The sequence below is a fragment of the Stegodyphus dumicola genome, chromosome 11, assembly GCF_044657685.1.
Source record: "Stegodyphus dumicola isolate Sdum_Otavi_A_Nest chromosome 11, ASM4465768v1".
Lineage (NCBI taxonomy): Eukaryota > Metazoa > Arthropoda > Arachnida > Araneae > Eresidae > Stegodyphus > Stegodyphus dumicola.
In genome coordinates this window covers 92,186,384-92,210,795 of record NC_140778.1, presented here as the reverse complement: position 1 = coordinate 92,210,795, position 24,412 = coordinate 92,186,384, and the positions used below count along the sequence as shown (strand labels likewise).

The window sequence follows — 24,412 nt, the reverse complement described above, 5'->3', positions numbered from 1 at the left end:
CGTAATGAATTGGAAGTTGATTTGTCAGCACTATCCTTATCTTCAGCGCAGATGTTTTTATTTTATTTGGCTTATAATTCCTTACCAAATGTAGTATTTCATCTCGATATGCTCCGTCTTTGATATGATTTAAAACAAGTTTCTCGTCATTATAATTCGCTTCCGATAGCGAAGAAAAGTAACAGAGGTTATTGAAAACGAAAAAATTTCGATTGACAAATTAGTCGGTGTTCTTGACACAGCAATTATAGGACTTGAACAGCGGAACTTTGTAACTGAACAAGAAATTATGTTTGTTTAATAGAATTAAAGAGAAAGTATTATCACATGAAACGAAGCAAAACTTAAACAACTTACATTGAAAGAAATGTTTAATAAAGTAAACTAATAAATATTAAGCTTTTTCTTTTTGCAAATTTTGATACCCTTTAGATCATAATTGTTCTTTATTTCATAAATTACGGTTTCATATTTTTAATTTTAGAATTTCTGCATGCCATCTTACGAGATTTAAACTGATGATCTATAATCCGGAAAAATCGATAATCCGGAATCGCCGAAGTCCCGACGAGTCCGGATTAACGACTTTTGACTGTATTTGATATCAATGCCAGCATTTCTATTGGTGAATAATGCATAATAACCGTAGATCATTCATCAACAAAAGGAATAACAAGAAGCGATACAAAATAGTAACTGCATATAACGTAGCATGTTTTTTCGGTAAGGGCCGTTTTGTTTTATACACAAACTGGTGGCGTGCGCGCCGCCCGCAACTAGTGCTTGCGTCGTGTCCAAGCATTCCTTGGAAACAACTGTGCTCTGTAGTAGCTGTGTACGTAACCTGTACGGTCTCTGTCTTTAAAACGTTCAAGATTATCGAATTGCCTGCCCCGTGCAAGGTACGGCCAGTGATATGATTTGTCGGCAAGAAACCTGTCTGCTGCAGACATTCACCGGCAGATTTGTGAAGTTTACGGAGCTACTGCCATGAGTGAACGCAAAGTGTGTAAATGAGTCAGAGACTTCAAAAAGCTGGCCGAGACAATGTCGATGATGAGTCTCGCTCCGGTCGCCCATCTGTGATCACAGACAATATGGTGGCTTCAGCTGAAGATAGGTGACGATATGGTGGCTTCAGCTTCACAGACAATATGGTAGCTTCAGCTCTTGAGAACAGACACTTCACCATAAGCATTGTTTCAAATGAATTACCCGAAGTGTCTAGGTCAGTGCTGTACAAGATTGTTTCTGAAAGTTACGGTTTAAGAAACTGTTCCTGTTGGATCCCTAAATTCCTAATGGAGGACCACAAAAACAGGAGATTTGAGTGCTCACTGAATTTTTTTTATTCGTTATAATGAAGAAGGGGGCACCATGTTGAGTCGGATCGTAACGGGAGATGAAACATGGGTTTGACATGTCACATCTGAATGGAAGCAACAGAACATGCAATGCAGTGGACATACACACTCTCCTGTAAGGGTCAAGGCCAAACAGACTCTCACAGCGCAAGATCATGGCGTTCGTGTTTTGGGATAGGCATGGTTGTTTGTTGGTTGATTTCATGCAATGCAGAACCACCATAAATGCGACCAAACACTGAAAACTACGCACAGCAATTCGAAACAAAAGACTAGGCATGCTGACAGAGGGAATTTTGCTACTGCATGACAATGTTACTTTTTTATACTTCATAGACATTTTAACCTTTAATTCAATTTAAATAACAACCTATTTGTGTTTGTAAAAACAGATATTCTTTAATTTATCAGTGGCATTAAATGATACCTTTCAGCAGTAAATTATTCAATTATGCCTAGCACAATAAAGCTGTCTATATAAAGAGGGAAGCTTTTAGTTAGGACTTTCCAACAGTCATCCTGCCTCATTTTCTCCCTGCATATTGGGAAAACTTGGTGAGACCTTTTGCCTAGCATCAAACTTGGAATGAACTACTAGTTTTCAGTTGTCTTATCCACTCAGTCATTAATGAGTGTGTGACAGGGAAAGAGGATGATGTCTTTTGGTGAGGGAAATTACAAAATCAATTCCTCTGGGCAATATTGGACATCCAAAATGTCACTGCCTGCTTTCAAAAGGAAATTAATATTGTGTTATGCATGCATAGACTGTCTCTTACATATCTAATGTTAGCTTTGGTGATTTTTATGAGGTAATGATTATTTCGTACTTTCACAATACAGTTATTTTATCCTTTTAATAGAAGTTACATCTTCAGTAAATATAAATTTCTAGGCATTGCAATTTAATATCCAGCACGCAGATGATCTCCGAGGAAGTTGAGTGCATATTTTTATACCAACTATTTTTATTGACGCATTAATTTGTATAGGCAATTGAATTTACATCTGGACATCAGAAGAGCTCTGACTTGAACTTAGGATTCTCTAGCATTGTATGATTTTGAATTTTATCTTCTGAATTGCCATTGTAGGAAAATTATAAAAGCTGTTAGAGAATGCTCATTTCTCTTAGCAGTCATGATTGAAAAATTCGAAAAATTTCCTTGTGGTCTTACCTGCCAATGTCTTCTGCTTGCTTCAAAGTGTCGGCAAATGGCTCGTCTTTGGTTTCGGGAAGCAAAAGAATGAGGCATCCACTTGACAAAGACAACGCAGAATATAATAAATCAGGTAAGCTGCTAAATGTTCCCGCACCCTGCAAATACGGAAAATGATTGTATCAGGATCGGAAATAAAGTTTAAAAAAATGCAATCTAAAGACTTCAGATGTTAAACCAAAATTTAAAATAGAGTTTAGCATTAAAAAAAAAATATTTCAAATGTACACATTATAAAATTCGATAAGCAAATGATCATTTCAGTTAGGTAATGTAATGTTATAAAAAGCTTATTAATTATGAAAAAGCCGAAAATGTTCATAAAAACTATCAGTTGGAAGCATTGTAAGTTATTTGTGTTTTTAAATAATTGTTAATAGTTTAATAATAAAACAATAATAATATATAATAGTTTAATAATAAAATAATAGTTTAATAATAAAATAGATAATAGTTTAATAATAAAATAGATAATAAATAATAGATAATAGTTTAATAATAATAGATAATAGTTAATAGTTATATGATAGTAATAGTTATATATAATATTATTATATATATGATATATATATAATATTATATATATATATATATATAATATTATATATATATAAGCCTCATATAGATAATAATAGATAACAGATAATAAATAATAGATAATAGTTTAATAATAAAATAGATAATAGTTTAATAATAAAACAATCTATCAATTAGATACACTGCTGGCCATTAAAATTGCAACACATGAAGGAAAGCAAATACAAAAAAAGATATTGCACAAAAATTGTATGGCATTAAATTAAATTTGTAAGCATTTTGGAGTTTTACAGGATTGTGAAATTAGTAGAACAACTCTGTCAGCTAAAAAGGCCCTTACCGCATTAGGCATGAAGTCAGACTGGGCTTGGATGACAGAAATGGGCAACTCATTCCATTCTGCTTCAAGTCTATACTACACTTCATCAACCGTATTAGTTGGAAAGGGGTGGCGGGCCAGTCTTTCAGCAATCCATGACCAGATGTTTTCAATGGGTAGAAGATCTAGAGACCTTGCAGGCTAGGGCAGCAGTCGAATACCCTATGTATCAAGGAAAGTCAGAACACGATGCGCAACATGTGGTCTTGCATCATCTTGTTGGAACATGGCGTTTGGCAGGCCTCAAAGATAGGGCACAACCACTGTACGTAAGATGTCAGAAATGTACCCATCTGCGTTCAAACTACCATCGATTTAAACCAGAGACGTGCATGTCGTGTACCCAATGGCTGGCCAAACCATCACACCAGATGCAGGGCCTCTATGCCGATGTGGAGTGCAAGCAGGCGACGTGTGGTCTCCGCGGACACTCCAGACAGGTATACAGCTATCAGAATACTGCACATAGAACCGGGACTCGTTTGAAAGTCACTCCTGTACCCAGCTTTGTTGTTTGGCGCACTAGAGTCTCCGTCTCTCTCTATGCTCTATTGTCAAGGGAAGCCGAAGTAATGGTCACGATCCTTATATCCACGCTGCTGCAAACGTTGACGCACCTTACGAGCTGACACTAGGCGCGCTGCAAACATGCCCATTTCCTGACTAATAGTTCGTCATGTGGTCGTACGGTCTTGCGGGGCTGACCTCACAATATGTCTGTTCTCTCTGGCGTTAGTCATGGCAGGGAGTTGAGATCCTGCATGCCGTTCAGTGTGACCCTCAGCAATCCATTGAGTGCATGTTCGCATGACAGTGGTTTGATGTTGACCTGTGCAACCGGCGATATCATGGAACAATAATCTACACTTTCGATAGGCAACTATCCTGCCTCTATCGAATTTTGAAACTAGCTGGTAATTATTTTCCTCTTCTTATCCGATGCATAACGCGATATTCTGAGCAAACTCCAACCTTACAAAGCACTTTCCGAATGAGAAATCCACTACAGAAAGTTTCCTTTACGCAGTGCATCAGATGTCATTTCTTCCTCCTGTGTCGTCTAAATGCGCTGAAATAGTAATCATTTGCATATCCCAACTTCTTCCTTTCATGTGATTTTTTGACGGTCGTCAGATCATTACTTCCTGGGGTTGCAATTTTAATGGCCAGCAGTGTATATTATTTAAAAAAGTGAAAATTAATATTATTAAGAATTGTGCTTACTGCTTTTAAATCGATTAGTTTTTTAATCAGTAACGGAATGATTAAATCTGAAATATAAAATTAGATAATTTATGGTTTGTTAGATAATAACGCATTGATAACAGGTTACATGCGATGGCATGTAGATTAGAAATTAAAGATATTACGTTCCGCGCATTGGCAGCATTTGTGAAAGCTTACTTCTGTATTTTCTCTCTCTCTCTCTTCTTTTTTTTTTTTTTTTTTTCCATGCGCCAGTTTTGCTTAGTTAAGATTATGTATGTTAAGCGAAATTAATACAACTGGTTTGAGTTATAATAATTTACATGATTTTATCTAATACTTTCTAAGGTCGAATATATTAGCTTAGTGTTATACTTTAACAGTCTCAGGCGTAAAATACCTAAGCTCGGTTCCTACTATTCAAAATGGGCAGCTTATGCTGTCCTGGAAGATAGCTGCGACCAGTCTGTTCATCGGTTTCATAAGCTCCATACTCTTTGTGGTGTATCTGAGAGAAATCTTAGCGTTTAGTCATTTGGTCTCGTTCCGCGGTGCATAATGAATTTTAATGCGTTCCCTGGGAATGGGGCACTCGGAGAGGTGCGATGTAAGAGAATTTATTTTTATTATCCCTCGGGGATAATAGTAAACAAGCAGCCTCAGCATTCTTATATTATCCCGCTGAGATAATATATAATATAGCCTCGATATAAGCGAATCCTTTGGAATAGTGCCATCTTAAGAGCATGAGCCTCTAATACGACAACCACTCACAGAAATTAAATGCAGATGGATTAGCATGGGCTTCCCCCCCCCTGTGCAAGAGCCCAGAGGGGCCATGCGTTAAGATGGTTCTGCTCTGAGATCTTGCGAGCCCGCTCTTCCGCAGAATACGGACAGCAGAAATCGGTGAGCAGCCGCAGTTGCATTTAGTTGCAAGGGTGGTGTACTAGCGTTGATTGATATCGAAACGTGTATCATAACTTCTCTGTATCGTTTCAATTTTAGTATATGTACTGCCGAAGCAAGTACAACTAAAAACTAAAACTAGGCGCACAGGCTATCTGTGCGCCTAGTTACTAAATCAAACTAAAAAAGAGGCTGAAGCAAAACGGATGCGACACCCACCAAGGTCTAAATTAGTGGGTGTCATGTTAATTGAATATGACCGCTGAAGATCCAGCTATAAATTTCGCTTCCTCAATTTCCCCTCATAGTGCTTCAAAGAGAAATGGTAAGCATTTAGAGCACACATAACAAAAACCAGAAGCCCCTTCAGCCACCATGAACAGAACTCGGGAAGAACTACTATTAATTTCATGGCTTACGTCTTTGTTCACTGATCAACCCTTATATTATTTACTACTAATTATTTCACTCTTTCTAACGCATCTTATCTTACTCAGGCAGAAGAATGTTTATTACAGCAAAATTACTATTAAAGCTGATTATACAAAGGTGCACTTTAATTAACTTCTACGTAACACGAATTAGCGGTATTAATATGGTTGATGAAAATAGTAATGGGTATATATCAAACTTAGCGTATTAATTGGCCTAGTTTGAAGTTCCCTGCGAAGAAGGGCTAAACAAGTCCCGATTAAGAAAATCTGTACGCCTAGCCTCAGCCTTCTTTAATAAACAACCCTTTACTCTTTCCGTGAGAGACAGAGTTATTCGGAGTTACAAAATGATTCTAAGACGTTTAAAATGTTGAGCTTTTAGGCTTCAACCTTGTGAGACTAGTCAGTAATCAGGCGAGTACATTGGTAGTATTTTCCGAAGGCCAATGATAGTAAAATGTTGGCAATATTTTCCACAGTTCTCTTCTTGGTAGAATAGACGGGCTGCATGAATATTTATGGAAAACTTCCCATGAATTGCATAAAAATGCATTAGTTTATTTTAAGAAATCCATGCTAGACATGTATCCTTCGAATGCAATGACATAACAACAAATTGATCTTGGAAATAGCTGCTTTAAAAAATTGTCGTGTTTATTATCTCGATACTAAAAGATCGTTATGTTATTACACAAAAGTTAAAGATTATTGCTATTTTCTAAACTTAAGATAGTTTTATCGAACTTTGGGTTGAGAAATTAAAGGACAAAAATATGAGTAAATATATAAACATTGTATGAAATTATATATATTTCAGCATTTCTTTTCAAAAAGATTTTTAGCGTTAGAAACGTCTGTAGTTAGTTTTTGCATGCAAAACATCTTAGTCTCCTTTTTTGAAGGTAGGTTTTTTTTTTACAAATTTATTATGTGCACAGTCTTTAAGCATTATACGGAAGGGGAGGGATGCGCCGTAGAGCACTGTTGTTTTTGTTGCTCCCAATCTCGCTTTTCTGGCAGCGGTCAGCACAAGCCCACGACATTCATTGTGGAAGGGAGTCAAATGCGCATGTCGTTAGCAAGAGCTTGAGCACTATATAGGAGACATTCGACTTTAGCTTAGTTCCGCCCCCCACCTCTGAGAGAGGTCACACCAGGGGGGGATCCGAGGGTCTCCCACACCTCTTCCCCAACCACCATCCTCTGGAAAGGGCTTTCGGCTTGCCGCATATTTAAAGTCCCCCCATGCCGCAAAGACACTATACATTTACAAACATCCATGCATTCTCCTGGATTCGAACCCGGGCCCTTCACTATGGTAGTTAGAGTTACTATCCCCGCTGAGCTTGGAGGATATTTTGAGGGAAACTGGCTCGTATCCACTTTACCCACAAGGGAATCCAGGAAAACGCTCACGCAGTCAGCCCGTTCGCTAAGAAACGAGGGCTCGGATCGAAATTAGTATTGTATTAGGCATGCGTAGACTATCTCTCAGATATCTCAAATGAGAATATGTCTAATCGCATCTGTGCTACTCTATGTAGTAGAAATTATTGTTAGCTTTGGTGGTTTTCGTTCTGCACGAACATAATATATATATATATATATAAAACCTTTCAGATATATATATATATATATATCTGAAAGGTTTTAGATTTTAAATTACGTCCAAAGAGGCGTTTTTTATCCGTTTTCTGTGTTACCTTTTTTATTAAGTATCATGTTCTTTGCACTTAAACCATAAAATTCAGTTCAATAGGAATGTCGCAAAATAATTTTAAAATGAGCCTATCTTTAGAATTTCCGATACACAGCTCCGCGCACTGGAGATAAAGTTTTTTTCTCCCCTGTAGTGTTGGCATTCTCGCTTTGAAATCCCTGAGTTTGTTAATAAAAAATTCGTTGAAGTTTTACAAAATATGAAATCGATCATAAAACAAATTCCAAATTTCAAATTTGGTCTTCCACATGCCCATATTCGTAGGAGGATGACGTCATTCAAAATTCGATGGGTCTATGTACCGTTGTTTTATCACAATGCGAGAAATATACATACATTTATGCATATTTTTCATTATTTAATTTCTTCAAATATAATGCAGTACTCTAACATTGGGTGGCAACAGTTTGAAAAGTGAAACGGACATTTATAGTAATTCAACGCAAAATCGCAAAACGAAAACAATAGTCCTTCAGGGACAAAGCCCTTTTGGACTAAAATTTACGGCATTTCTGGAAAAGGTAATCCCTTTTATCAATCTGCTATAATTTGTGAGGAACTCATAAAAGTCATGGCATTAAAAGCTCTGGCAATTATCGTCACTGAAATACAGAAAGCTAAGTATTGCTCTGTCTCTGTTGATTCTACTCCGGATGTTACTCATGCCGGCCAATTAATATTTATTATATGATATGTCCAAAATGGTGTACCAATTGAGAGATTTTTGCAGTTTATGCATATTTATGGACATATACTTCAGAGTATCTGACAGATGTTGTTTTCATTTTTGGAAAATAACAACATTTCACTCAGTGATTGTCGAGGTCAGTCATACGACAATGCGTCGAATATGTCTGGAAAATATTCATGATTGTAACTTCCAGAGAGCAAGTTCAAGAGCCAGAAAGCAACTTCAAGAAACAAAAAACATACTCTGTAAATGTAGCATGTTATTCTTTGAACTTAATTGGTTTTCAAGCAGTAGAATGTAATATAACTAATGTAATATAACTCTAATATAACAATTTACTTCGATTTTGTCCAAAATCTCTACAATTGTTCTCGTCATCAACCCATCGTTGGGATGTAGTGACTTTAAAAATTTGAATTCTGATAAAAATAAAAATATATTGAAAAGTTTATTAAAAAACACGTTGGTCTGCACGCGCAGAAGCAATTAAACCTTTACGCGAAGGATATACAGATATTGTCATGAGCCTTGATTTTTAATTAATGACGAATCACAGGCAGCGGCTACTCGACTTTCTGCAAGAAATGAATAAGATGAATGAATTGGAAATTACTTTTTTTAAAATTATTTTTTGGAATGACATTTAACTCGTATTGACGAAGTGAATTTATTCGTTCACAGTAAAAATATGGATTTGTCGAAAGCACTGAAGTTGTTAAAACTTTAATGATGTATGTAAAAATCAAAAGAGACTGTTTTGATTTTTTTTATGAGTGGAAAGCCAAGGGAATATCCTTTATTAAATAAAAGAGTATCAAAATGTTCATTAGCGTGTAAGGCAACGCAGTGCTAGGGTAACTTTCCTTGAAGGAGACAAAGACACAGACGTAAATTTTGAAGAAAACCAGAGCCAGAAAGCAACCTTTTTACAAATAATCGACTGTCTACGACTGTCTAAAAAATACGAGGAGGTATTTGAACTGCTTGGGGGATTTTGAAAATATTTGTAATTTGGATGAGAGCGAAATTAAATAGCATGCGAGAAAATATCGAAATTTTATGATAAAGGTGTTCATGGGGAGCAACTGAATTTGGAAATGTCAACATTTCAAGTCACGTCTAATCACTAATGGCGAAAAACTGAAAAGGAAGATTCATAAGAAATATAATTTTACAAATGTGGATGACGATGAAGAACAGTTGCTGGATGAGGAGATGGGATTGATACCAACACATTCCTATAGATGCGTGTATAATGAAAGATTAGTTCAGTTCCCAAATATTGAAAATAGTAATGAAAATTTTCTTGTCGATGATGATTACTAACGCGAGTGGTGAGCGTTCATTTTCAAAATTCAAACTGGTCAAAAGTGAATTGAGAAATCGTATGACTCAATCTCGTTTAAATAATTTAAGTTTGGTGAGTATTGAAAATGAAATATTTATTAACATCTGATTTTGAAGAAATAATGATTTTGAGAATTTAAAATGGATAAAACGAATTTTCTAATAGAACTTCATTTTATTATGGATTGTTTTTATCAAACCTTCCTTACATTTAATGAAATAAAAAGGACGCAGGTGGGATCTCAAAAAATCTTAAGACTGGTGAAGTGTTAACATGTAAAACTTAAAAAAAAAAAAAAAAAAAAAAAAAAAAAAAAAAAAAAAAATATTACAAAAGCACTTGATTATACATCTTTAGTCCTCATGCATCAAAGATGCATGAGAGTGGAGCATTAAAAAAATACAAAACTAAGTTTACAAAAACACAAAATAGTTTAACGTCATTACAATAACAATAACTGGTACTTTTCAGTTACGCCAGCGCAAATCTCGCCAAGCAGACTTTATTGGCGACACGATACAGTATACACATAAAAATTTTTAAGAAATGTTAGTTCTAAGAATTTTTTATTTTGAAGGCATAAACACTGTAATATCGTTTAAAATTTTATAAAAAGCTAATAAATAAAGACAATAAATTTGTAAAAAGACATTAATTTACGAATTTACTATGCTTTCATGGTTCAACATTCTGATTCGCCGGTGCATATCACGTGACCCCAAGTGAATCTCGTCTCACGTAAACTACGCTACAAAATCTAATTCTCTCAGTAATTATCTACATTAATTTCAAGTTAAATCTTAATTTGGAATACAAGAATTATTTCAATTCGTATGAGTAGCTTACTCAGAAATTATGTAAAATCGCAGTGCTTTACTTCGCTAGTGCATTCTCATTAGAATTGATGAATTTAACCCTTTACTTTACCTTTTTTATATTTTCGCCTTCGGGTGAGCGGTGTGATTGCATCCTAGTTGACTTAATTACCGCGAATGGCCTGAGGGCATAAAATTGAGCTATCTGGTAAAAGTTTTATGTAATTTTATGCCAGTATTGAAAGAAACAATCAATCTGATAAGAAATAACTGCGATTTGTTTTGAAAATGAGGCATAAAATGTTACCAGAGAGGATATTCCGTTTATCATCAGTTGTACCACTATTGGCGACTTTATCGCCTGCGCCGGCAAAACGAAAAAGTACCCAATAGGTACATCGAAAGTGGAAAATGGAATAACATATAACTACATTAAGCATAAAAAGAATAATCACTGGTTGTCAAATTGCATGAACTAGCCCACCAATATTGGGACTGTATAAGTTTCTTTCCTTCAACGAGGAATATTTTAGCAAATGATCTGTGTCCATCTCAAAATTGTGGTTGCACAAAGTTCACAAGGGGCTATCATGTACCGATGCGATGCCGATGTTTAGCGGTCCCGATGTGTAGCGATGCCCGGTCTCCAAACGGAACACCGCAACTGTGATGGATCTGGGAGAGTCCGGGGTATTACAAATCGAATTCCTTTACTTCCTATGCAAAACTTAAACACTTGTTAAAACTATTGCATAGAACCCTTAATCTTATAAACGAAAGATCCAGAATTTTGCTAAACACAACAACATTTGGGAAATGCTGCTATAATTATTCAAGATTCGATCTCTGATGGGTCTACAGTTTTTCTTTAGATAGCCTTTTAATTTTGATAATGTCTTATGTGTTAGAACATTAAATATTGGTTTGCACAAATTTCTATAAGATTAGTTAATAAATGTAGTTTCATTAATTTTACTTACCAGTTCTCGAACAAAAGGAGCTACTGTGGAGCCTATGCGAGCCACTGTGGATCCGGTTCCGAGACCAACATTCCTGACGACTGTTGGAAAGATCTCGGCTGAATAAACGTAAACAGTGGCGAACGTCGCTGTTATGCAAAACTTGCCCACCAGGGGAAAGAATGCTTTACCAATCACCATATCTAGAAATGAATGATAATATCATAGCACAAAAAATTCCATTTTTAAGACTTCATTCACTTTATATTCAATTTATTAAGATATGTCTACAGAGTGTCCGAAAAGCCACTGTTTATTGAAATTATCATATCTGTCATCGCAGTGGTTGCGCAGAACGTGTTGGCGTCATACTCCCTGCATCCAAAGGTTTTCGCCACACTTTTGTATTTTCTATGAGGTATGTAATTCCCTACTTTACGTTGGCACGGTCGCAACATGTAACTCCTAAGGTGATACGGATTATACTCCCCTCCTTCAGAATTTTCTATAGGAAAGTGGATGCTCAAATAGTGGTACCCGGATTGGACGACGCGCGGCAGATAATGCGATTTCTATTGTACTACATATAATATTTATATTGCTAATACGCCGCTTAATGTGATCATAAACAAACTTTTGCCTTTTCCTAATTAAAATGGCTGTTTATAGCTATATTGATATTAAATTAGTTGAATTCCATAGTTGTTTCGAATTCCATTACTCATTAATGTTATCAAAATAGCCGTGAACAAACGTGATATCACGTTAAGCGGCACTTACTGTATTACGCTCAAGGAGCAGGGACTTTCCGGGCACTCTGTGCAATACAACATCAATTTAGCTTAACAAAATTTAATATTTGTTTTCATTGATAAATCCAACTATATAAAACCAATATTAAATTATCTATTCAACAATCGACTTAACGTCCAAACCACATAAAATCAAATTAAATTGTAACTGTAATAATAATAATAATAATAAACTGATAGGTTTCAAATTTAAACGGTCGCCCTAAACGATTTGTTAAGGTTTTTTTACTCTCTCGCTGAGCTCGCAGTCTACCAGTCTGCTGTTACATTCACTCCTACTAATTAAGTTTTTTTGTCTTTTTAACTTTATTATTAAGCATCATTTCCTTGGCACTTACGCCATATACACAGGGTTCGTAGCGTTGCTTATAAGTCCTTATATTTGAAAATAAAATATAAAGGCCCTTATAGGTGCTTACGTTTTCTTTAAAGCCCTTATTTTTTATTTTTAGTGCTTATTTTTTTGCTTTTAGTGCTCTTTTTTTTAATGAACGCGCTGTTTTTCCCGGTACCAAAGCCGAAACTAAATAAATAACTTTTTTCCTAATATGGAATATCAGATGGTGAATCATACTCCCGGAAATAGCTTTTCCCCTTTCTCTGCATTAACATAACCTTTGGTGTGCACGAAGAGTACAGACAGGTGCCCGTCGTTCTATTGGTCAAAGAAATGCGAAAGCAGTAGAAAATTCCGGTACATTCGGCATTCTTTTCCTCCCACCCAAATACTACACACGTTTGAATTTCTAACAAGATCTTCATAATTTGCATTCTCGGTCCGCTTGGTCAGTTCATATTCATGTTTATTATGATCGTTATGCTTATAATATGAGCATATGTATGAATGTTTATAATAACGTAGTTGCAGTAACTGCTGAAGTATAGTAAACTTTCAAAAATGGTTGTGTTTTAACACAGATTAGCTTTCTAAGGAATAATATTCGGAATGGCTTATATAAAGGGAAAGTAATTGAGTAGTCAAAATAATTTTTTTTTTGGGCCAATACATTATGCAGTATACGAAGATTGGGAGGTTCTTCCCTTTCTCCGCAAAATCTCGAATATTGAAACTGTTACAGTTCGCTGCAAAACAAGCAACGGACTTTTTTTTTTTCGGTCACTTTCCAATCTGAATTGAATAGGACTAAAAGTTCTGCGGTCTACCAACCCAAGCGAAGAGTGATTCTATTCCGGAAATTTAACGCCGTCTGTTGAAAATTAGAATGAAAAGCACCCCAGTTATTTAGTTCTTTATTCTCCCAATACCGGCAACTGTTGATTCCGATTGCGTAATATAACGTAGGGAAGAATTACGGCGCACGTATTGCGCAATAACGCTTGCAATATTTTGCAGAGATAATTAATTTTGATGTTCTGTCCGAGATTTGTTTATGAACACTTAAAAGAGTTTTACTGTGCTTGTTAAGCAGAATATTTTTCAGTTCCATTGGTTTATTTTTATATGATGCGCATATCGAAATGTCAAAAGCATTTATTTAGCGGAAAAATTTAACGAGCGGCTACAGTCTACCCCCCTTCTCCTCTTTTTGAAGTTACGCTCGACTGTCCGAATATTCGCCAATTTCTAAGTATGCGGGTTAGTTAAGCTTTTACTGTTAAAGGATAACTGCATGAAGCAAATTTCTGTCTTCTGATTTCAGAAATATTCCTCTTTGTTACTTAAATTTCTTTGCTTGCAATATCTGTTAAGGGAAAACTGATATACAATGAAAATTTAGAAAATGTTCAGAATTTAGATTTAAATATCAATATGAGTGGAAAAATAAATTGTATTTATTATTAGGTTCCAAGTGAATACAATAAATATGCCTTATTATTATTTATTTTCTCTATTTTGAACTGAAATTTCATCATTAAAAATCTTGTAATATAGTTTAGTTCTGCATAGTTCTTTTTTCCTCTCATTGTAAACTAGTTCGGTAAATTGAACTGTTATTTAAAATTAAAAAAAAAAAAAAAATATTTTCCATGGTTGAGGTAATGCTTATTCTCTCTTAATAAATACTGCATTTCTCATATTTTAAATTATAAGTCTAATTTTTAAGGTTATGCAGTTGTGTATAATGTAAATTAGACAGGTGCTTATTTTTTTTTTTTCTTAAAATGTGCTTGAAAAGTGCTTATAGGTGCTTATTTTTTCAACTAAAATGTGGCTATGAACCCTGATACAGTTCAACAGCAAAATCACAAAAAGTTTAAAAGCAGCATAGCAGTATCCGTTTAGAATTCCGGATGCAGCGTTAAGTGTTGGCATTCATTTTTCTGTTTTTTTTTCCTTTTCTCTGTTCATTATATTAATGTTTAGTTTTCTTACTAAGATGGCTTCGTAAAACTTGTTTTTCCTTCTAATTACTAACGTTTTGTGTGTTTACTTATTAAATATTACTTTTTTGGCGTTTACGCCACATAAAGTTCGATTCAACGGCAAAATCACAAAATATTTAAAAACAGCATGTCTTTAGGATTCCCGATGGACTGTCTCGCTCGCTGGAGGTAATTTTTTTTAGTACAGTGTTGCCACTGCTCGCTTTGAAATTGTTGATTTTGTTAAAAGTTCATTAAAGTTTTACAAATCTGAAATATAAAATTCAAAATTCGGGTTTCCTGATGCCCATATTCTGGTCGAGGACAACATTATTCAAAATTGGATGGCTCTAGGTACCGCTGTACACAGTGCGAGAAACATACATACGTTCAAGCATATTCTTCATTATTTAATTTCTTTAAATATAATACAGGGCGATAATATTTGGTAGCAACAATTCGAAAAGTGATACGCCGTTTATTGTGATTCAACAGAAAATGCCGTTTCGAAAATAATAGTCCATTCGAGACTAACGTCCCTTTTCGGCTAATAAGTTTCGCGTGTTTCATAGAAAGACTGATGCACATTTTAAAAGTATTTACGGCTGTGTCTAACGAAATCAAACTGTCAGTAACTCAGCTTTAAGCTATACAGTTTGACTTGCTTTGGTAGCATAACCTTGTATCAAACTCCTAACAAACTTCGAGCAAATTGTGGCTGTGTGTAAAGTTAACGATGGAGATCTGAGAAGGTTAAAATAACCTTTTTATTTAATCAGAACTTAAACATAAGATGCATGTCTGTGTGCTTAACAAAACAACCACCATTTATGGCGAAGGAACTTAAAGTAATTGTCAAATTTAAAAGTTAAACTAAACCGAGTACGCAAAGACTATACAACTGATTTCGTCTCAGAACTTCTCACCGCTGTACACAGTGTACACGTACCGCTGTACTCACCACCGCAGTACTTCTCACCGCTGTACACGTAACAATTAAATGTCGGTAGCAACAACGCAAAGCCGAAGAATCGCAATCTTATCAGAGGTGACAAAATTTAGTAACGTTTCTCAGAAACCTCAGCTTTAATACTCTCTAATTAATTTACATATCTGGTGAGGAAACTGAAAGCAGAAGTTATAGTAAATGCTGAAGTTATAAATAACTGGTTAATCTAAATAATAGTAACGGTACAAAGCTTGAAACAGCGAAAGCACTTACCAGAAGGTACGGGAATCGCAAGAGCACAAGCAACACCACCAGCCATCATAGCGAAAGCAAGCGGTTTTCTCCGGCCTACAGAACCAATTACTTTCATCGTCACTAAATAGGCTGGAAATTCTACTGCCCCTGAAAGGAAGAAGCTTATGTAGGGATCAGGTGATAGGTCACCTGTGTTGTATGAAAGGCCGAAGTAGATGAACGAGTTCACCAACCTGAAATAGATGTTTTATTAGTTAAAAAGAACAATTTAGTGTGTGGTATTATAATAATATACATCAAAAGACACAGTAAGATTGAACAGCATGTGCTTACTTTCATAGTATAATGACTAGATGCTTAAAAATTTGATTTGGAATCTGCACACACTTAATTTTACAGTAGTTTTGTCAAAAATATTTCATATCTAATGCACATGTTTATTAAATTTGACAGACATCTATTTTGTGTCAAGTCATAAAATTAAATATCTGATGTGGACCATGTGGATCACCACATGACTTCCTTACGGCCTATTAAATTAAACACACTTTTTACTGCACTTCATTTAAACCTATTTCCTCGAATTTCATCAGAAATGTATTTCTCATTGAATCAATTCAGTTCTCACTTCGCGGGAAGGAAAAAAGTGCACTAGTACTTGTGAAAATATAAGCACCATGAAGGAATTATGCAAACTGAACCAAACTTACAGGAAATGTAAACTGAGGTAAGCCACGCAAATAATTAGAATTACAAAGCGATTGCGCATGCTTAAAATGAGAACCGGCCGCTTGTTCCATGTGTATGTTATCGACAAAGTATGAAACGCCGGCATTCTGTAGAATGGCTAGGCATTGTATATAATGCCGGACGATTTCAGGATTCAGGTATGAAATAAGAGAATTATTACATACTTTACCTAGGCATTCTATAGAGTGACAAATGCTCTTTAGGCAAAGTATGAAAAAAAAGGTTATGATAAAGCTATTATTTAAAAGACGTTCATTAATATACAAATGTTATAATATACAAAAATACAAATGTGATTTTCAAAAATTAATGAAAGATTGCCACTAAAAAACTGTCTTTAGAAATATGTTAAAAAAAAAAGAGAGAGAGAGATAATGAGGTGATCTTGATACAGCGTAACAAATCTGTATTTTTTATCTGGCTGAGACTGGGAATCGATAAGATCTATACGACAACAGAAGTGAAATTCAGAAACAATCATAAGTTTCTCATCAGTGTCCTTTTTAATACCTTTTTGCTTTTTCTGGCAGGGTTCACAAAGGTGGTTGTTACGGTTCAATATCAATACGAGTAAGATTTTTGTAATTGGTTGAAAGTTCTTTCGATATTCTGTCACGTCATTCTTGTGCAGTACTCAAACGAGTTTTCATGAAATACGAAAAATAACTCAGCTTCCGTGACGCAATACTGGATAGTACTGACGCTTTCTTTAACAGGATAAATGAATGTACTTTTGTTTTCCACAAACATCACATACTAGCGATTCGGCGGGCAGTAGTCCCATGGTTCCTTCTTAGTAGTCATTTGGGCCTTTTTACATCATTTATTAAGTTTTGGTAAGTAGTTTCGATTCTTCGAAACGAATCGGAAAAGTATTTTATACTTTGTCGGTTTATCATCTGGCATTCTATAGAATGCCTAGGAAATGTGCGAAATATGATTCGTTTCATATACTGCCAGCCAGTTTTAGGCATTGCAATGCCTAAAACTAGCTGGCAATATATAAACAATGCCTATACAATACCTAGGCATTCTATAGAATGCCGGATTTCATACTTTGTCGGTAACATACATAAAGGACTGTAAAATTGCGTTGAAATATGTTTATCGTTTTCTTGTTTGCGGTGAATGTTTAATTAGGGGTTAATATGCATCGTCAACAACGGAGGGTGCCGTACGAACAACTAACGGAGTTCGAAAGAGGCCGCATCGTCGGTATGCGAGAGGGTGGAATTTTTGTATCAAGCAGTTGCAGCCCGCACGCAGCGTAATGCCGCAACAGTGATGCGTGTTTGGAAGAATTGGATAGAGGAGAACCAAACAAGACGAAATCCTGGTAATGGAGCACGCAATAGCACACGGCAAAGGACGACAGACACCTCATCCGCATGGCGGTGACGGATCGTACAGTGTCCTGTCGTGTGTTAGCACAATGTTGGAGCATATTTACAGGTGTTATGTTTTCTAGTCCCACTGTTCGTCGCCTTCTGCTGCAGCAAGAACCGCGTGCAAGGGTTCTTCTACACACGATTCCCCTGTCGCTGAATCACAAACGTCTCCGAACTCAATGGGGATAACAACACAGTGCCTGGCGCGTGTCCTGTTTCAACAAGTTGTTTACTCGAGTTTGTTGCTCAAGTTGTTTCAACAAGTTGATGAATCTCGCTATAGTCTGAAGTACAGTGATGGACAAGTACTCTTCAGAAGTTACAGAAAGTAACGTCTGCTTCCACAGTGTGTTATCATATCTCTTGTTTTAAATATTAAATTGAATTAATATTGGTAATGAGAATGATTTCTAAATCATTAAAATTGGGAACATTAAAATATTATAAAAACTAGAATTTTAAAATTCCAACCTTGAAATTAAATTTACTAACAAAATTAATATGAACGCTTAGCAATTTAAAACACTTCATGCAGAACAGAAATGAAAGTGAGGTCTGTTTTAAGAACTGCACATAATTCTCTAACTATAAAAATAATGAGGAATTTGTATGTATGTAGGTATATTTTTCACACTGTGGGAAAACAGCAGCACGTAAAGATATCAGATTTCAAACACATGTAGCCTTCCCCCTCGATCCCGAACATGTGCCCCTCGATCCCGAACTTTAAATTTGTTAATTTATTCGATGTTTTTTTGCGAAGTAATTAAATTTTGATTATCAAACTCGGCGATTTAAAAGCAGTGCGTTGCCACTGGACAAAGCGTAAGATATTTACGTCTCAAATTTAATTAATAAATTTAGCGAGTTAAAAGAAATCTGTTGCCACTGGGCAAAGTGTAAGGTATGTGTCTTTCAAATTGAATCAACAAACTCCGTGATTTAGAAGAAATGTCAGCCTTTGACCGAAATAAAATATTTTTATCTTCCACTTGCTGGTGTGCTGCCGTTCCGTAAAACGTGTTCAGTTTCCTTTTTTTTTTTTTTTTCCAAACTGAACTTGCCTGTTATTGATTAATAATCTAAGCTATTTAAAAGCAGCTATTCACCTCAGTTACTATCAATCAATAGCTGACCCCGTAAAATAACAGTAGCAGGATACATTAAAAGCATTATATCTACTGAATCATATCCTACTGAAGAAATATTTTCATCTAAAATTTGATAGAAGAGGAGAGGATTTTGTTATGAAGAACTAACTCGACAAATACAAGCTTTTTTTTTCAGTTGTGAAGGTACGTTTATAAACAATAAACGTACCTTCACAACTGAGTCAATGATATGGATAAACAACGTGTCGATGATATGGATAAACTATATAAATAAAGAGGGGGGAAAAATCTCAACAATCTGTATTTTGGTGACCTGAAATTGGTATTTGCTATCAAAAGACATACCAAAATTTTAAATATATTAGATATCATCATTTCTGCAACAAATAATTGTTGCAGAAATGATGAAACAACTCGGCAGCGATCAGCCATCAGGTGACACATTTGCTCGTGATGATTACCTTTATGCAGAAGAAAACTAAATTTTAATCATAAATGATAAACTTAAATGAAAAGAAGTGGGCCTACATACCAGTTATAAAAGAGTATCAAAGTATTCTTTCTTAATCTGGGAGTTTTAAAGAGATCAAACACCGTGGCTGAAGATTCGGAGCTTACTCGTAATTCTTCTGTCCTCAAAAGTAGTTTGTCTACTTCAGATTGGACGAAAGCTTCTGGCAAGCCATTTTTCTTGGATGCTTTTAGCACTACACGCCGGAATTCTTCTTTTTCACTGCGGATTAGCAGCCATCGAGGAGATTCTGGTATCACCCTAAAGATCAAATTTTAAATAATATATAGCTTTTTTAAATAAGAGCCAAACAATTAATTAAATTTCAAATTGTTTGATTATTATGTTTTAACTTATAACCAGTTTCGACAAGTAAATATTTTAGATAAATTATTTCAGAAAGTGAATGTTCCAGCATTCTAAGCAAGAGTCTTCACATATGTCTCTTTGATAGTGAACATATCCATTTATCGTCTTTTGTTTTCTACAGCAGACTTCTTTCAGTATCGTACTGGGCTTGAATAAAGTCACTGACGAAGAAAAAGCTTCACTATTCCATTATAATATTACGTCAAGCATTATATTGGATATTATTATTGATAATTAGTATGAGCAATTAGTAATCTTAAATGGATTGTATTCGATTATTTGATAAAGGGAAGGTACACTCTGCATTAAAAAAATGAGCCAGTTCTATATCTTCCATTTTACTGTGTAAGGATTATGTTAATTTTATTAACAGTTAAATTTTAAGTTCCTTTCTTGTTGATTCTTAACTTCAACTTACTACTTCCGGTCAGAACGTAGTTTTAGAATCACGTCTGAATACATAATGAGGAAGAGCGGTATTTAACCGTGAAGTTCTTTCGTTTTAGGGAGAGAGTTACCAGATACTTGTCTGCACGCGTCCGCCCTTTATAGACTACTCTCTCGTAAACTATTAATACGCTCGGCCGTACTTTAGGCCCTTGATAGCTTCGCAGTCTATTAACGTTAAGGGGCAACTCTGGTAGAATCTTGATAGCTTCGGCTATCAAGATATCTCTTTTAGTTTAGATTAGTCTTAGTTTAATTCTTAGTCTCGTAAGTTCAAGCCCAAATGTCGGCTTTTATTGTACACTCCAAGAAGAAGTTCTGTTAAATCTTATTTGGATAATAAAGGGTTATCCTTCCATCCTTTTCTTTCCTGCCGCACGAACTCAAGCGATTATTCGCTCATCAGTTCTTAAGATTCTTCACGTTCAACTGTAACTCAGCATTTCAAAGAGAGGAACTCTACAACTGCTTCGATTGAAGAAATTTAATTAGAGTTTTTCATGTCTCGAAAGCGCGACTTAGGATATGTATTAGATTTATATGTAGCATAGTTCTAACATAGATATTTTGACACAAAATTGGACTTTCTGAAATGAGGTACACAGAAATGAGGTACACAGTTTCTGAAATGAGGTTTCCCATATTCCGTCTCTAGAATTCAAATTATACCTAAATATTAAATTTTGTAAAATTTGATGAGAAATTTACGGAGAAATTAATTGAAACATTTATGGAGAAATTAAATAAAAAAAATTCTCTCTTATTTTATATTTATTTATATAAAATTTATCTTTTTCAGTTTGAGCCGAGAATAATTCACTCGGCGAAATTCTTAATTTATGGTAACCTATTTTTCTTTCCATTTCAATGTACATGAGCGGAAAAAAAGGAGCATCATTCATTCTTTCAAATAATTTTTAGAATAATTAGATAATAACGCCAGAAGTGCGTGACGACATTTAGCGTTATTATCGTTTATAACAAATATTCTAAATTTCAAAACGTACAAACATATAAATTCACGCAAATATTGGGAAATGATGAATAAAAAACTAATTTTTTTGCAGGTACGCCTAAAAATCGTCTGCTTTAAGGTTGTTGTAAAAATTTATAAAAATTTATGGTGTTATTGTGTGTAAAAATTTATAAAAATTTTTATGAACTAAATTTTATATAATTCAAAAATTTTTCCTAAAATTTCTAACACTTATTAAAAATATAAATTTTAAAAAATCGAACGAAGGAATAAAGTAAGTTTAACGGAATATTAATAAATATATACCAAATTCAATTAACATTGAGGAGCTACAATTTTGAGAAGTAATTTTTTTAAAATCACTCCAAAATACCTATGTTAGAAAAATGCTATACTCAAGTCTAATACGTAGCCTAAATCATGCTTTCGAGACTAAACGCAAAATTTCGTCAATCGACCCAGTAGAACGGAGAAAAACAGAACTGTCCCTCTTTTTTTTTTTTTTTTTTTTTTTTTTTTTTTTTTTTTTTGTGCAGAGTATATATTAGAACCATCCCTTTATGGATAAATATGTCTTTATGCAGGAAGTCAAGAGGAATGGCTGATACGTAGAAAATCACGATAATTTCATACAGTTAGCGTATTCAGATACCCGGAATAAAATCAGAAGCGAATTAACAGATATACGAGCCTCTCAGATCTGTGTTTTTTGACTATAAATGCCGCAGAATTGGCTTGTTAAGTTCTAAATGAATTATTTTCTTCTTTTTTTCCTGACGCAAGCTACGCTTAATATTTGAGCATGCAAGATACGCTGTGCTTGTACTTTATTGACTCTGAAATTAGAGGTAAATGCATTTCTAGCATTGCGCTTTAAAACATAATGCTGGTGTTATTGTGTGGGAAAACATAACTTGTTTTCAACTATCTTTCAAAGAAGTAGCTTGTCTAATCGTTAAATCGTTCGTAATGTAAAAATTAAGTAACAAGATATACGCTTTAATCAACATTATTACTGTTTTAGAAGCTTTAATGTTTAAGCTGTCTTTCTAGCTTTGGTGTAAGTATGAATAGTTTCAGGTTCTCGCCAATTAGGTGGCAGTGATTTAAAAAACTTTTAGCAGTCACTAGTATCTAAATTCTTTAATAAATGGACGCAAAAAGTTTAAAGTATTTTAGAGAATTTTAATTATAAGTGATGTTCAGGTTTAAATTATCGCCAATATATTGAAATAAAGAACATAAAACTAATTTTAGTGGAATTGAAGTTAAATCCCTTGGGCAAAGAACCTGAATCTTTAATACTGGAAAAAAAAAATCCTTTTATAATTTCTTAAAGTTTTAAGTACTAACTTATTTATTGAATTTTATACTCTAGATAGCTTCATATATAAGGAATTAACTCACCAAAAAACAGAAATGAACAGCAGTTTCGGGACTGTAAGAGCCAGCTGCAGCCAGAACCAATCTCTAATGATCCAGGCCACCGCAGGAAGACTGATAAAGGCCAAGCACCAACCAAAATTGATGGCTACGCCTACCATTGAGCGAAATCCCGGGCTTACCATTTCCATTACTAAAACACATAAAAATTAACTTAAATTCTTTCTAAAATACTCTAATTCAAAAATCACGAGTTCATTAACATCTTTAATAAGCATATCTGAAACAAAATCTCAGCACAATTTAAAATTATACAAAATACAGTTCTAGAATGCCTTTGAGAAGTTCTTGGTGCGTTTGAAAGAATTTCTCACAAAGTTCTTCAAACAACCAAATTATATGTTACGTTAAATTAACGAAAAATAAGTGCTTGCAAACAGAGAAAAACTTTACATATTATTGTTTAAAGAAAGGAAATATATATTCCTTCAAGTCTCAGATTAATTAAAAAATATATATATTCCTTTAAGTCTCAAATTAATTCAACGAAAAGCATCAGAAGTTTCTGAAAGGAAAACAGGATTAAATGTGCCCTTGGCTGAAATCTATAAGGCAAATTGTCGTCATCGAGATCGGCCGAGCTTTAATATACGAATCATCCATTGGTCTCAATTAGAAATTTAGACGTACGTTCTTTAATAACTTCAGCGTTACAATTAAAGCTATTCAAAATAATATCTCTTATTAAAAAAAATATGATATTTCAGCTGCATTAGTACATATGACAATACAATCGATCTGATCATAAACATGACTAATTCTTTGGGAATGTACACAATAGTACAAATGGCCATCAAGAGGCAAAGAGACCTTGTCTGCAAAGATAGCATAAGTAATACTTAAAATTTCTAAATTTTCAATTATATGCCACGACTGATGTTAAGAAAGAAGGAAACAGAGTAGTCATTACCATATTTCAATGAGATGGTATGACTTGGCATCCATTAATTGTAATGCCAATTAGATTAATTGTAATAATAATTAAATTAATTGTAATGTCAATTAGCGTGGAGACTTAGGGAAGTCTCCAAGCTTGACAGCAATTTATTTTTGTTTGATTAAGATACAGAATTATCTAATATTTTGCTCTGATAACAGTGCAGATTTTCCCTCATGCTACTGTAATATATAGAATTTATGATATATAAACGGTAATGTTAATGTAGCCTTTCTTCACGACCAGAGGTTGAGAGCTCCAATACCTATTTTCCGTTATTTTAAACTCTCTAGTAATTGCGGGTGTGTTTCTGCTTAAAAGATTCTTGTATTCTGCTCAAAAGCCAAATTTGGTGTAAACTTATAATGCAAGAAACGACAGCACCTCACACTAGTCTCAATTCCTGTTTCTTCAATCGTACTAAGGTGGTTACCGGTAAATTTTAAGCACATAATTACGAGTTGTAAGCAACACCACACTAAGGGAAAAAAAAAAAAAAAAAAAAAAAAAAAAAAAAAAAAAAAAAAAAGAGGTGTCAAGTTTGAAGGCTACTGGC

At 34.6% G+C, this 24,412-nt stretch overlaps 1 protein-coding gene across 2 annotated transcripts in view; it reads right to left on the bottom strand.

Moving 5' to 3' along the window:
- LOC118192020 (organic cation transporter protein-like) overlaps positions 1-24,412 on the bottom strand; it is a 99,085-nt gene that overhangs the window by 813 nt on the left and 73,860 nt on the right. For both annotated transcript variants that reach the window (XM_085826994.1, XM_035362898.2), the window contains exons 5-9: positions 22,884-23,052; positions 19,706-19,945; positions 15,942-16,156; positions 11,604-11,785; positions 2,543-2,682 (exon numbers count right to left, since the gene is read on the bottom strand). In XM_085826994.1, coding sequence (XP_085683120.1) covers positions 2,543-2,682; positions 11,604-11,785; positions 15,942-16,156; positions 19,706-19,945; positions 22,884-23,052 — 946 coding nt within the window. The remainder of the gene's footprint in view (positions 1-2,542; positions 2,683-11,603; positions 11,786-15,941; positions 16,157-19,705; positions 19,946-22,883; positions 23,053-24,412) is intronic.